General features: G+C 48.8%; 1 protein-coding gene across 1 annotated transcript in view; it reads left to right on the top strand.

The window, feature by feature from the left end:
- Arhgap31 (Rho GTPase activating protein 31) overlaps positions 1-10,610 on the top strand; it is a 110,500-nt gene extending 99,890 nt beyond the window's left edge. The window contains exons 9-12 of the mRNA XM_005344987.3: positions 292-354; positions 1,642-2,190; positions 4,123-4,400; positions 6,989-10,610. Coding sequence (XP_005345044.1) covers positions 292-354; positions 1,642-2,190; positions 4,123-4,400; positions 6,989-9,382 — 3,284 coding nt within the window. The 3' untranslated portion in view covers positions 9,383-10,610. The remainder of the gene's footprint in view (positions 1-291; positions 355-1,641; positions 2,191-4,122; positions 4,401-6,988) is intronic.
- Positions 10,611-15,200: the final 4,590 nt, after the last annotated feature.

Below are 15,200 nucleotides of genomic sequence, written 5' to 3'. Positions count from 1 at the left end.
TTTGTTCAGCTAAACTGGATTCAGGACTTCTCGTTTGATGAAATTACAATTTAACTTTACTTGTAAAGTATTAATAAACCCAGTCTGTGCTCTCTTGTCATGAGGTCAGTCCCCGACAGGAAAGTGGGGACGTGCAGAGTGGAACAGGACAATTCTGTAAGGAGATAATATGTTGTAACACTTGAAACCATTTGCTGGAGTTTTTTCTCATATGCTTATAGCCTAACCTATTGTTCTCAATGTTTCTTCTTGATATATATTCATCCGGGGTATTTTTTCTCTTATCTTTAGTGGAAAAAGCTACTATCCGACCAGCTAAAAGCATGGACTCGCTGTGTTCAGTGCCTGTGGAAGGTGAGTGTCTTTGCTATTACTCTCTTGCTGTGAAGACACACCCTGACCAAGGCGACTTATAAAAGAGAGCATTTAATTAAGGACTTGCTTACAATTCCAGATAGTCCGATATCGTCCATTATCATCATGGCAGGAGGCATAATGGCAGGCAGGCAGGAGTGTGGGCTTTGGAAATCCCAAGCCCATCCCTACTTATGTACTTCCTCCAACAAGGCCACACCTCCTAATCCTTCTCTAATCAGTCCATCAGCTAGGGACTACGTGTCAAATAAATGAGCTTATGGTGTGTGTGGGGGGGGGTCTTCTTTCAAATCACCACAGTGAGATGCCACAATTAGTACCAAGTCGCTTACCTGTGGTTATCTTTATACACGACCACCTAGCCGCAAATCATTCCCTGGCTCATCCCAAACAAGATCTAGAACTTTCCCTTTCTCCAGCTTTCCTCTAGCCACAGAGGAGACCACAGGGACTTTTCACTCAAAATTAGACCATATTAAAGGTCAACAAGCTAAAAACTAAGACAGAGGAAACCTATACAGAAAGAGCCAAACACTGGTTTGTTTATTCCAGGATAATCATGTGTCTTGAATTTGTGAGTTTCCTGGTCATGAGTTTCACAGAGTTCCGGTGGTCATTTTGAACTGATAGACTTGTTTATGCCCGTAAACACTGACCAATGTTTTAGGGTTTCTACTGCTGTGATAAACCCCAGGGCAAAAAGCAGCCTGGGGAAGAAGGGGTTTATTTACCTTGTAACTTTCTCAGGGAAGTCAGGGCAGGAACCTGAGGCAGGGAGCGAAAGAGAGTCCATAGAGGAGTGCTGCTTACTGGCTTGCTCCTCTTGGCTTGCTTGACCTGCTTTCTTACACAATCCAAGACCACCTGTCCAGGCACCACCCACAGTGAGCTGGACCCTGCCACATCAATCACTCAGTTAAGAAACTGTCTCGAAAAAACAAAACAAAAAAAAAATGCCCCACAGGCTCTCCTAGAGGCGATGTGGTGGAGGCATCTTTGTCAACTGAGAGTCCCTTTCCCAAATGTGTCTAGGTTTATGTCCAGTTGACAAAGGCAACCCAGCATAATGGCGTATTTGCTATGTATTACCTGCTGGTGTGGGTCACAAAAGAGTTGATAACAACGGGGGATTGACATTTGTTCTAGCAGTTCCACTTTTTGTCAAACAACCATCAGACTCAGCTACAAGTTTCAAGGAAAGCGGTACTCCCAGGCGTAGCCTGTGGACACCCACGATGCTAACCACAACTTGTTCTTCTTCACCAGGGAAAGAAAGCAAAGGAAATTTCAATCGAACGGTCACCACTGGTGGATTTTTCATTCCAGCCACAAAAATGCACGCGGGCAGCGCCGGCAGCTCCTGCGACCTCAGCAAGGAGAGCGAATGGGGTCAGGAGGGGATGCCGGCTGGGGCTGAGGGGGGCTGTGAGGTGGGCGGTCAGATCCGACCCCTGCCTGAGCAGCTGAAGGTGTTCCGCCCCATCGGAGACCCTGAGAGCGAGCAGTCCGCCCCCAAGCTTCTGGGGATGTTCTACACCTCCAGCGACAGTCCCGGCAAATCCGTCTTCACCAGCAGTCTGTTCCAGATGGAGCCCTCACCGCGCCACCAGCGAAAGGCGCTCAACATCTCGGAGCCCTTCGCTGTGTCGGTGCCACTGCGCGTGTCCGCTGTCATCAGTACCAACAGCACCCCGTGCAGAACACCCCCCAAAGAGCTGCAGTCTCTCTCCAGCCTGGAAGAGTTTTCTTTCCAAGGTTCAGAAAGTGGAGGATGGCCAGAAGAAGAGAAGCCCCTGGGAGCTGAGTCTCTTCCAGGTAAAATAGGGGCCGGAGGGTCTCCCTCCATTGCAAGACAGGACACGATCTTTGAACTGGCTTAAATAGGATTTTCAGGGCAATGTGGTGAGGTGGTTGGGATGATGGGCTCCAGGGCCAGAATGGCTGCTGCAAACCCATGCTCTACCTGTGCCTCAGTTTCTTTCTTTCTTTCTTTCTTTCTTTCTTTCTTTCTTTCTTTCTTTCTTTCTTTCTTTCTTTCTTTCTTTCTTTCTTTTAAGATTTATTTATTTATTTATTTATTTATTTATTTATTATGTATACAGTGTTCTGTCTGTCTGTATGCTTACTGGCCAGAAGAGGGCACCAGATCTCATTACAGATGGCTGTGAGCCACCATGTAGGTGCTGGGAATTGAACTCAGGACCTCTGGAAGAGCAGTCAGTGCTCTTAACCTCTGAGCCATCTCTCCAGCCCATGTGCCTCAGTTTCTTAATGTATAAAATGCTGGTGTTGATAACCATACCTTTTTTGTAAGTTTGTGTGAACATTTGGTTCAGAGCAGTGTCCAATAGATGCTAAGTACTCAGTAAATGATACTAACTACTTTATTAGCACATACAGTGAGAACTCAGGAGGGAAAAGCCGGAGGCTGAGCTAGAGAACTGGAATTGACGGGCCTGTATTTCTGGATGTATTTTCTATTTGCCCATCCCTCCTTGTTTCTACCTCATATCTGCAAAGAATAGGGCTAGCACACCTAGCCATGAGAGAGTGCTTCCTTCGGGTTGACCACAGCAATCCCAGACTGATGGGGTCTCCCACACCAAGGCCAATACAGTCTTTGAACTGTGTCCAGGGTGAGCAGGAGTTTCTATTGTTGCTCCACACTTCTTCCCTTGTAGGCAGGCTGGTCTCCAACAACAGATCCCACTGTGTCTGCCTCCCTAGTGCTTGGATTACAGGCATAAGCCACTTAGGAAGGACTCTTTTTGACCAACAGCCCTAAAATGAAGTAGGGAGAATCTCAACAGAAAGGTTTACTGAGGGGCTGGAGAGATGGCTCAGAGGTTAAGAGCATTGCCTGCTCTACGAAAGGTCCTGAGTTCAATTCCCAGCAACCACATGGTGGTTCACAACCATCTGTAATGGGGTCTAGTGCCCTCTTCTGGCCAGCAGGCATACACACATACAGAATATTGTATACATAATAAATAAATAAATATAAAAAAACAAGAAAGGTTTACTGACAGTCAAGCCAAGAGAATGTTTCTGTCTCAACCAACATTTTCAGAACCTCCTATTGTGCCCAACATGTATAATCTCACTTCTCAAGACAACCTTCTGAGGTAGCGGTAATTATTACTAGATAATCCCCATTTTCTTGTAGAGGAATTATTTTCCCTAAACTTCCCAGTAAGTGGGGAGCCACCACTTGCTAGCATGTTATTAATCTCAAATCTGAACCAAGGTGTGCTGGCCAGTATTTGTTGGTGTTGCTTGGTAGGACGGCAACACAGTGTTCAGAACCAAGACTGCCACGAAGCTGTGCGATGCAGCCCAGGTGAGCACTGCAGTGAACGTCTAAGGTTAACTGTCCGTTCGGTTTTATGCCTTTCACTCGTGGTAACATTTTCACAACCTGCACATTCAGTTACATGGCCTCACGTGCGGGCACAACCTACGGTTTAAAAAGCTGTGCTTGAGGAACCAAAAGAACTCATCGCCCCCAAGGTTGTGACAACCAAAACTGTCCCCAGGGGCCTGGGGGAGTTTGGAGCAGAACCCTAGAGTAGCTGATGGCCAGAATCTGAGGCAGGAATGTTGTCGAGAAAAAGCATAAAGAATGGGGTGGGGGGGGCAGTGAGTCTCTGTGAAGCAGGGCGGGGAGGCGGGACAGGGATGGGAGGGTGCCACAAGGACCTTTGGGAAAAGAGCCCTTTGTACTGATCACACCCGTCCTCCTTGCAGCTTCTGTGGCTAAGAAGGCGGCTCCCGAGGACACCGTGCCAGAACCTGAAGCCCTGGGGACAGCAGAAGGTAGCCAAGGCCCTCCCCTCGACCCAGGTACCCAAGTGGAGAAGAAAACCTTGGAAATATCCCTGGGCTCTCAACTTTCAAGGGACCCAGAGAAGACGCCAAATGCCGAGAAGGTGGTAGAGGAGAGCCAGGGGGCTGACCAGCTGAGGAACACTGCTCCACAAGAGGGCCTCAGGGCCAGGACGGAAGCGATGCTTCTCCACGAGATGGTAAGGTGGACTCTGCCTGCTCTAGTCACAAACGGCACAATTTAAAGCAGATTTTTAAAGAAATGTTAAGGGTTGCTGCAAGAGAGATTTATTTACTTATTTTTTTTTTAGGTTTTCTTTTTTTTTTTGGTTTTTCGAGACAGGGTTTCTCTGTGGCTTTGGAGCCTGTCCTGGAACTAGCTCTGTAGACCAGGCTGGTCTCGAACTCAGAGATCCGCCTGCCTCTGCCTCCCGAGTGCTGGGATTAAAGGCGTGCGCCACCATCGCCCGGCTAGGTTTTCATTTTGTAAGTGTGATTACTGCTGCATGTGTGTATATGTGGGGGGTAGACTTTGGGGAGTCTCTTCTTGCCTTATTTATTAAGGCAGTGCCTCTCTCTTTTGTTGTTTCTGCTGCACTATGGACTGCAGGATGACCAGATCCCAGGCTTCCAGATCTCGTACTTCACCACAGGCGCGCTGGGATTACAGATGAGGTTTTTACGTGGGCTCCGGGGATCAGGCGCAGACCGTCAGGCTTGCAAGGCTAGCACCCCTACTCACTGGCCATCTTCCTTGCCCCGTCTATATCTTTACAAGTCTCACTTACTAGGCAGGAATGCTGGCCTACACCTATGATCCCATCACTTGGGGGATGGGAACTGGAGGACCATGGTTTTAAGATCGTTTGGGATAACCTCGGATGTTTGAGACCCTGTCTCCCAAAACAAACAAAATAAAACCAACTTCTCAATCTGGAGTTCCTCCATGGCAGGCCTCAGGGAGGTCTGCCATGAGGTGAAGGAATCATTTAGCTCAGATTCCCAAGGCAGACGCAACTCTGAATAATGCTGGCCCATAAACCACTGCATGTCCTTAGCATGCAATGACACTCAAGCCCAGAAGCAACATGAAGCCTGCTCCTTATATCCTAGTTCCAAACAAGATGACCACTCATGAACCCCATTCTCTTCTCTCAGACATGGCAGTCTGGTGTTTGTCTCGGGCTCTCTAGAAAACCTGAGAAGTTCCCAGGCTCTAGTCTGTGCTTCTAGAGAAGGTCAAATCCGATGCCAAAGCTGACATCCCGTATCTATTTTTTAGGGGTGATGTTTTCCACAAGTGTTTTTATGAGATGTCTTTATGTAGAAGGTGTGAGGAGGTTTTGGGGGGACACCCAGGGAGAAGGCCTGCATTTGTAAGAACCGTGATCAGAGGCATGGGGCCGAGGAATAAAGGAAGCGTACAGCATTTTAACTTGCTTCCAGAAGACACCAAAAGGACCATATGGGGAGAGTTAGGGCAAAGCCGAGTTAGGCACATATGGTGGCCTCAGGAGGGTTGAGCAAGGGTTCCCATAAAGCATGTTTGCATTGGCAGAGATTCTTTGGGGGTTGGAGTCTCGTGAGGAGAACCCCAATCCCAATGACAATACCTCGAGGAAGATGGTTGTTGCTGGAAGAACCAGGGTGACTACAAGTTAGCAAATCAAGGCCTCAGGTCATTCCTTCACTGGGCACATGGCCTAAATCCCCACTCTGTGCCAGGCACTCTGCTGGGCTGCGCGACCAAGACTGTCCCTGCCAGCCTCCCAGGGAAAAGTCAGCGTCCAGGGCGCAGTGGAAGTATGGAGTGGTGAGGAGACATAACAGGGTTTCTGAGTAAACGATCCATGAAGGGCAACGCTGAGTGAAGTAAGGAAACACGAAAAGGGCAGAACTGTTCACACAGGAATGCAGGGAAGTAGAATCCAGTTGGTTTGGGCCGAGCATACTCGAGAGCTTAAAGAAATAAAAGGGGCCGGGCGGTGATGGCACGCACCTTTAATCCCAGCCCTCAGGAGGCAGAGGCAGGCGGATCTCTGTGAGTCCGAGGCCAGCCTGGTCTACAAAGTGAGTTCCAAGACAGGCTCCAAAGCTACACAAGAAACCCTGTCTCAAAAGAAAGAAAAAAGAGACAGACAGAAAAAAAAGAAAGGAAGGAAGGAAGAAGGAGGAAGGAGGGAGGGAGGGAGAGAGAAAGAGGGAGGGTGGGAGAGAAAAGTACATGTCGAGACGACCCTGGATTTAACCCTCAGTACTCTAGACCCAGAGCCGGGTGAAGACATGAAAGGTCAGAGGCATATCAGACTTTCGCAGAATGACGCACACCTGGGGGAGGGGGGTGGAGACTCCCTGAGATGCTTCTTTTGACAAGGGAATTGCATTTTGATATGATAAAGGCAAGGAATGCACTACAGGTAAGTGGGAGGCTGGGGACGTAGCTCAGTGACGGAGCGCTTGCTAGGCTAAGTATTTGTGTGTGCTAAGAACTGACTGAGGAGGGTCAGCTGCAGACTGAGTTCCTCTGTGGACAGGACTGGATTTCCATCCCAATCTACTGTATGATTCAGGTCATTTGTTTAATCTATTTAACAAGCCTTTACCTGGTATCATCTTAGGATGTTGAAAAAGTTAAACAGGAAGACACAGCCTATTCCAGACACCCATGGTTATGGCTGGGGCTGCCTCCTTTACTGGCTGGAATATGGCATCACCCCAGTCCCTCTTGGCAGATATGATTCCCCAGAGTTCTGGACTCCAAAGTAACCAGGGTCCTCTTGTTTTTCAGGATGAAGATGACTTAGCTCACACCCTGATCTGGCCTGAGATTCAACAGGAACTGAAAATCATTGAATCAGAGGAGGAGCTCTCCTCGTTGCCACCCCCTGATCAGAAGAGAAGCCCCATAACAGAGACAGAGCCAGCCCCATTTCCCTTCCCAGAGGCCTCTGCGAGTTCGCCCTGTAGCTCTACACCTCTGCAAGTGTGGACGAGCGACTCAGCCAATCAGAACACACAGGAGGCTGCCGTCCTCGCCAATAGAGAGAAGCTGGAGCCGGTGGGCAGCATCCCTGGGTCAGAGTCCAAGCAGGTGCTCAGCCCGGACCCAGCCGGTCTGGCACCTCTGCAATTACTTCTGTTTGAGAAGGTGTCTTCTCCAGCTAGGACAGACACAGGAGGCCCAAGAAATCTCTCTCCTCCACTTCCTCCTGCTCCTCCCCCTCCAACTCCTCTGGAGGAGGAGCCTCGAGTCTTGCTGTCAAAGGAAGGCCCTGACAGAGACAAATCATCCATGGATTCCAGGACAGATGCCTACACCGAGCAGCCAAAACCCAGAGACAGTCCTGGCGTCACTAGCCTCTGTCAGAGAGAAGAGGCCGTTGCCAGCCTCAAGGAGAAGCAAAATGCAAAGTGCGCAGTTCCCGAGAGCAAAGGCCCCGGTCTTCCGAGCCCAGCACAGGAGGTCGAAGTCTCCCCTCCAGAAGAGGGGGATGCTCCCCACGCAGCACAGGAGCCTTCAGACTGTGATGAAGATGACACGGGGACAGACACAGCTCAGCACGGCCTGGAGATGGTAGAACCGTGGGAGGAGCCCCAGTGGGTGACCAGCCCCCTTCACTCTCCCACCCTGAAAGAAGTGCAGGAGGCGCAGGTGCAGTGCGCCCAGGCCCACCGACTGGAGAGGAGACTTTGCCACAGGCCCAGCCTTCGCCAGAGCCGCTCTCTAGATAGCAAAAGCACTGGTCAGAGTCACTGGACTCTCGAGATTCCCTTCTCCAGCAGCTGTGCCGACCTTGAAACGGAGAGGAATTATGAGCCCCTGCAGCCCCCCGCGGCCAGGAATAAGATTGCTGGGTGGGAGGAAAAAGCCCTGAAAGCCTTCAGAGAGTTCTCTGGCCTGAAAGGGTTAGAGGCTCTTCCCAGCCAGAAGGGACAGTCTGGTGTACCACCCAAACCAGTGGAAACCAACTTCAGCAGTCTAGAAGAGGGAAAGGAGCAGGAACCAGAGCAAGGACTCAGCAACCCTCAGGTGGAACACAGCCACGTCCCCGGGCCTGAGAGCAGCACAGAGCGTTCACCTAGGGCTCCAGACAGCACCTCGCCTGGGGAGCACCCCCTAAAGCTACAGCATAAGAGCACTGAGTGTGTGCCCTCCAAAGGGAAACACAGGCCTTCCTCCCTCAACTTGGACTCTGCCACGCCCATGGCTGACCTCTTCCGACTTGAGAATGGGGCTTCATTTAGTTCACCTGGCATAGAGCTCTCTGAACTAGGAGACGCCAAGGTCACCTGGGTGACCTCCTCTCACTGTCAAGCAGCCCCCTGGAATCCCCAGGAAACTCAGGACCTGAACATTGTTGCCCATGCTCTGACAGGCCGTCGGAACTCAGCTCCTGTGAGTGTGTCAGCTGTAAGAACCTCCTTCATGATCAAAATGTGTCAGGCCAAGGCTGTCCCTGTGATCCCACCCAAGATTCAGTACACGCAAATCCCACAGCCCCTGCCCTCTCAGAACACAGGGGAAGGGGGGACTCAGCCTCTAGAGAGGAAGCAGGAAGAGCCTGTTTCAACCACTGAGACCCCTCAGAAACTCACCAAAGATGATTCTCCCTCCTCCCTGGAAAGCCCAGAGGAAGAGCAGCAACCAAAGCAAGAGACGGGAGCCTTTGCATCCCAGAGGAAGGACAGCCCTGCATCCTGTGCATGCGAGGGATCCTTTTGCTCTCCGGAACCAGGGGCCTCCAGTCTGCTCTCCACACAGGATGCGATGGTGCCATGCAGGAAACGCACATCAGAGACAGAACCATCAGGGGAGAACCTTCTTTCTTCGAAACTGGAGCGAGCGTCTGCGGGTCCTAAGTCTTTCCACAGGTCAAGGCCGGGAAGACCTCAGAGCCTAATCTTATTCCCCATCATGGACCACCTACCCTCCTCCTCCGCAATGATAGATCCCAAGGTCCTGCTGTCCCCCATCAGAAGCCCCACACAGACAGTCTCCCCTGGCCTTCTCTGTGGAGAGTTGGCGGAAAACACGTGGGTCACAGCGGAAGGGGTTACGCTTAGGAATAAGATGACCATCCCTAAGAATGGCCAGAGACTAGAGACGTCAACAAGCTGTTTTTACCAGCCCCAGCGGAGATCCGTGATTCTGGATGGAAGAAGTGGGAGGCAAATAGAATGAGACCAGTTGGCCTGATGGTGTCTGCAAAAACGTCAGGTTCATCTGGAGGTTATTATAGGACAAACTGGCCATTTTTCCAGGCACAAGTTATCTAAATGGAGGCTTATTTTGGCCTCTGACCACCCCCATCTCCCACTTCCCCTGCCTCTCTCTTTGTCTTTGACCATGCATGAGTCCGTTTGCCAGAAGAATGGTCAAGACAAGGACCAAAAAGTCCGATCTAAGTAAGTCCACAGGAGCAAGTTGGTAAGGTTAGGCAAGGGAAGCGGATGGAATTCTTGCCTCCGGCGGAAACTGGGGCTCGTCTGTGAGTCACGGCATTTCTCCATCACCACTGTCTGATACTGTTCAGAGCTGGCTGTGTTAGTATCCCTTGAAAGAAAGAACAATCCTTTGCCTGAGTCAGAAAAATCTTCCTGTTGCCACAGAAGGCTTCTTCGTGCTTTCTTAGGCTCTTTACAGTGTGTTCTCTTAGACCAGTTTTCTGTAAGCTCTGTAAAAATGTCTTACCCCCAAGTAGAAGCAGATCTGAAAATGCAAACTAACATGCACTTAAGGTATCCAGGTGGGGGAACTTTCTTGCGCTCTCTCCCTGGGATTGCTGCAAACCTGTCCGAGGTGATCCATGAACCACAGAGAAAGTCACAATCAGTACTCAAGAGCAGAGCCCCAGATTGGCACCACCCACGAACGCTTCCTGGTGCTGGCTTCGCGACTCCTTCCACCTGCCCTGTGCTGAACTCCGATGAACAAATCCAGCAGTTAGGGGGACTGAGGACTGCAAGTCATATAGTGTGGGAAGGGAAAGTCATACAGGTCTGCAGTCTGCTTTCTTACTAGTACCAGAATCCAAGTGCCACATGTCATAGGGAGAAGCCTCAAAGAAAGGCACAACTTCATAGGGACCTGATGTGTTTAAAGTTGGCCAGGTATTGGGGAGAAAATTCTAGCTCAGCTTGACCATTCATCACTAAGCTGTCTGGGCCCGGCATGACAGGAGAGGGGGCAATGAGGGGCCCCAGCTGTGGCTGCCACTGACATTCATGGTCCTCAAAGGGGTGTTGCCTTTAGCCAGTGGCTCCCTTCCTTTCTCCTTCTCTCACTCAAGGGCAGATTTGAGACACCTCTCTCTGTCTTAATTCCCCCTTCACCATCCACCTGAGCACTCAGACTTGCTCTTTGACATTGTCTAGACACAAACAGATGCAGTAAACCAATCTGGTGCTTCCATTCAAACGCTTAATGGGGCACTTTTCAGACCCCGGCCTGGCTGAGCTCTGTCCAGAAGCTCAGTTTAGAGGAAGACTTGCAGCACCCGCGGTCAGTCAGTACTGGACTGGGTAGGGCTCAGCTGAAGTCATCTCCAGTGGAAATGTGAAAGCCTCAGCACAGATGTCATGCCCTCCTTTCCTCCCAGGTTAACCGCAAGGATCTGAAGTCCTGACCTACCCCTTTAAGCAGGGCCTGGGCCAAGGCTAACTAGTAAGTGAGCTAATGAGAGTGAGCCCCCGTGAGGGAGCGCGGGAACAGTTACTAGGTCTTCAGCCTTTGCTTTCTTGGTAGGCGAGGAAAGCACTGGACCAACAGCCATGAGATGTCAACCCACGAGAAGTCTTAGGACACAGCAGTCCCCCTAGTCACGGAAGGTGAAGAAATGTGTGTGGAGAGATGAGAAAGGCTGTGTTCTGAAGATCTGAAAACGCATCCCTGCCTTAGCAAGCTCTGAGCGAGGCTCAGCGCACTCATGGTAATGCCTTAGCAAAGGCTCGTTCCAGCGGGACGTGAGAGGGAGAGAGCCACGTACCGGAACACTGAAACTACTTAATTACTCTTTTAAATTTTCTAATACATCTAGGATGTATGTGTACTGGCAGGTAGACAGAAAAGCCACCATCTGTACACTAACAAATGACTTCGGTCCTGAGGGCGGGTTTCTAAAATGATTGCCATGCTCCTTTAGATACCATTCATTTGCGACATCACCTTCAGAAGAATGGGTATGTGGGTGTCCCCATGACCCCCTGATACTTATTTGGAAATCTTCCTCACTTCAAGTTTTCTTAGCCAGTCAATTCCAGAAGGGTTTGGGACTTTCCCATCTCAGAGTCCTGTTTCTCAAGTGAGGTCCTTTTTTGACGGTCTTACAGCTATCAAAGGTCACATACATATTCATACATTTTGTGGGCTTGGGTAAGCCTGCATTGATGAAACTCATTCCATGGCAAAGAAATTTTTCCTCAAGATGCCCTGGGTCACCATTTGGCCACCACCGGGGGCTCTAATATTGGATCCCTGAGAATGGCAATCCGACTACTTGCTTCCATCCAGGTGAAGTAGCACTGTCGTCAGGACTGCTGATATGCCAAAAAGAGCAGGAGTCACTCTTCAGAGCAACTGCCAGTCCCCAACCCGGGGGAGCTCATTTTCAAGGCTGAAGTTCAAGCAAAATGCTTACATGTACCCTTTTTTTGACATACTACTGTTGCTTAATCAATAATCCATATTTATTTACGAAACAGTCCTCACAAGATGGTCCCCCCCCTTTTTTGCCAAAATCGAGTGGAGAAAGAGCATTGAATTTTTGTTCTTTACTCTTAGAATATGAAGAGATCTGACCAAGATGTCATTATGAAATACACTACTGGCTTAACATAAGCCTTAAAATTCAAAATTGTACCCAAGATAAAATTTTGGACTCTGGAGACACTAAAAATGTCACTCAGCATCCTCATCAAGCCTTTATCAAAGGCTGGAGAGAGGGCACTAGTTACCTTGGCACTCCCACACTGGTGAGGAGTCTGACGAAGAGGAGGGACACTGGCAATCCAAGAGCCCGAAACAGCTGGGAGCTGGTGAGAACCACTAGATGCCAAGAGAAGGCAGAAAGCGGCGACTAGCGCCTTTCAGTAGGGATGTTAACAGTATCAAATGACCTACTAATTTCAAATAATCTAGTTAAGCAGAATTGCAAATCCAATAAAATGTACCAGTAAGACACTTGGGTGTTGAGAATTCTGTTTTTAAAAATCAAAGTGAAAAAGAGCTACTAAGTATTTCTATGGTTTGCATGCTCCTTGTTGGCTGTAAAGTCTACCTGTTGGATATCTACTTATAAACCAAGTAGGCTCAGATCCCACACACCGTAAGAAAGGATTTCAGAGACTTTGATCATCAAAAAAAAAAAAAAGTCAATTTCTGCAGTTGATAAAATCACAGATAGGCCCAAGACGAACTGTTGATTAAGAAGCTCTGGAAAGCCAGGCAGTGGTGGCTCACGACTTTAATCCCAGCACTTGGGAGACAGAGGCCAGCCTGGTTTACAAAAGCTAGTTCCAGGATAGGTGCCAAAACTACAGAGAAACCCTGTCTCAAAAATGGGGTGGGGGGGAAACGACCCTTCAGAGACTGTAAGATAGTTTGTCTCGGACTGGGATGGAAGAAGTTTCTAGTAAACCCAATCCCTGCTTACATAAGGACTACCTTCTATCAAGCTGGTCCTGCTTGATGACAACATGCATCTTGGGGTTTGCTGGCCAAGAGTATTGCAGGCATTTCAAAGAGGAAGGTCAGCTCAGAGTGTGTAATTACAACAAATGTACCCTCCTTTCCGAGCCAAACAGAGGTGGAAGGAGAAAATAACAAGAGGAGGGGGAGACGGCAGAAGGCGACTGGCTGAGACAGGCCAGTTCAGGCAGTGCAAAATGATGATTGACACACACAGAATTGGCTGAGACAGGCCAGTTCAGGCAGTGCAAAATGATTGACACACACAGAGATCACTTAGGTTGGGGTGCATGAGCAATGCAGGGCTGGGTTCTCAATGTGGGTCAGAAAGTAGGTAGCTAATGTAAGAAGCCATGAACCCCTATGCTTTGAATCCACATAGTGCCACTGTATTTTCTGGCTTAAAATTCTGCAAAGCAAAGCACTTTTTTCAAAGGACCCTACTGGCAGCCATGATCGATTGCAAGCTGTTTTTGAACTCTACAAATGTTTCCAAAGATATAATCAAAATGTTTTCTATTCATTAAAAAATATATTAAACATACCCATAGAGAAATTTAAGTATAATTAAAAGAGATTGTTATGCTTTAAAATGTACTCTAATAAATCATATAAAATATAATTCTTGGGATGGACTATTGGTTAGAGGACATGGGGGTCACCGAAATCAACACAAGGACATAAATCACAAAGCATTATGCTCACATTGCTAGTTTGTTGTGTGACATCAAGGTCAGATTTCACAAACCTTCCATAAATTTTGGGTTTGCTTTTAAAACCAGTTGATGAGAGGAGCTGCTAGAGAGACGGTTCAGCAGCTGAGCACTGGCTGTCCTTCCGGAGGACCTGAGTGGATTCCCAGCGCCCAGCTGTTGGCTCACAACCTTCTCTAATCCCAGTTCTAGGAGATTCCTCCCTTCTTCTGGCTTTCACCATGCACACACATGGGGTATAAACACACATGCAGGCCAAACAGCCATACACATAAACGCAGGTCATGGGGAAAGAAACTGATGATGGGGTCTCACTCTCTGGATCAGACTGGCCTGAAACTATGTAGTCCAGTCTGGTCTTGGACTGGCAGCAGTCTTGCTTCAGGCTCCCAAGTGTCAAGATTACATGCATGCGTCATCATGCCTGGCTTCCATTAGCTTGTTTTTGCTACATCTTAATAATCAACTGTTTGCAACTTCGCTCTCTTACCACAGTCATTTAACCAAACACCCAGGATAAATTGACATCCTGTACCAAGTACAAGCTGTAACAACAAAAAAAAGACAGCCAACTCCTTGAAACTCTGTAGCTTAAACAGAGTTATGAACCCACTGCATAAGTGCAGGCTCGGGTTCCATATAACTTGAATCAGTTATGGACTTTTGTTTTGGGGGTGGACACTGTGATTTGTGCACCTATGCATGTTCGAAGTGTGCGGAGGCCAGAGACTGATGGAAGATGTCATCTGCAATCGCTCTCCATGTTATTTCCTAAGGTGGACCCTCTCACCAAGCTTGGAGCTTGCTCAGTAGGCTAGTCTAGCTGGCTTGCCCTTGGGATACTCGATCTCCCCTGCCAAGGGCTGGGATTACGACTTGCCACACCTGCACAACTTTTCTGTAGGTGCTGGGGATCTGAACTTGCACAGCAAGGGGTTTGCCCACTGAGCCAGACCCCACCCTGAGGACCGAGTGGTCATCGATCATCCAGTGTTTGAAAGAGTAAAGCCAACGTTCGCTATCCTAGCACTTAGCACCACACACACACAAACACACACACACACACACACAAACACACACACACACACACACACACACACACGGGAATCGGGGTGTGAAAGGAACATACATTTAGACTAGTCTCTTCTCTCAACTGTTCACTTCCTGACTTTGAGGATACTTCTACTCCACCAGACTTCTTGTCTTAAGTCTGCTCCTGCACCATTGCTCCTCCGTGTCCCCCACAAAAGCCCTATCAGAATGCATGGTCCCAACTATTTTAACTCTTTTTCAGGTGTGATACAGTCAATGTGCCAAATGTCCTAGATTTAGTACCAGGCTCCACTTCCTACTATCACGTATCCCATCAGCACCTGGAAGAATTTTGTTCTCAAGGGATATCTACCAACACCCGTGCAATAATTATACATGGTTCTTCTTTTCTTACTTGGTATTACTAAGCCCTCATATATCCCGGGCAAGCACTTTACCAGACTTACCTATCTCTAGTCCTCAAATTTTCTATTATGTGTGTCTTTTGCCTGCAAGTGTACTTGTTACCAATAGAGTTCAGAAGGTACCAGGCCCTCTAGAACTGGAGT

Source organism: Microtus ochrogaster, chromosome 2 (assembly GCF_000317375.1).
Source record: "Microtus ochrogaster isolate Prairie Vole_2 chromosome 2, MicOch1.0, whole genome shotgun sequence".
Lineage (NCBI taxonomy): Eukaryota > Metazoa > Chordata > Mammalia > Rodentia > Cricetidae > Microtus > Microtus ochrogaster.
Note: the sequence above shows the minus strand (reverse complement) of the source record. Positions and strands in the feature narration are given on the sequence as shown.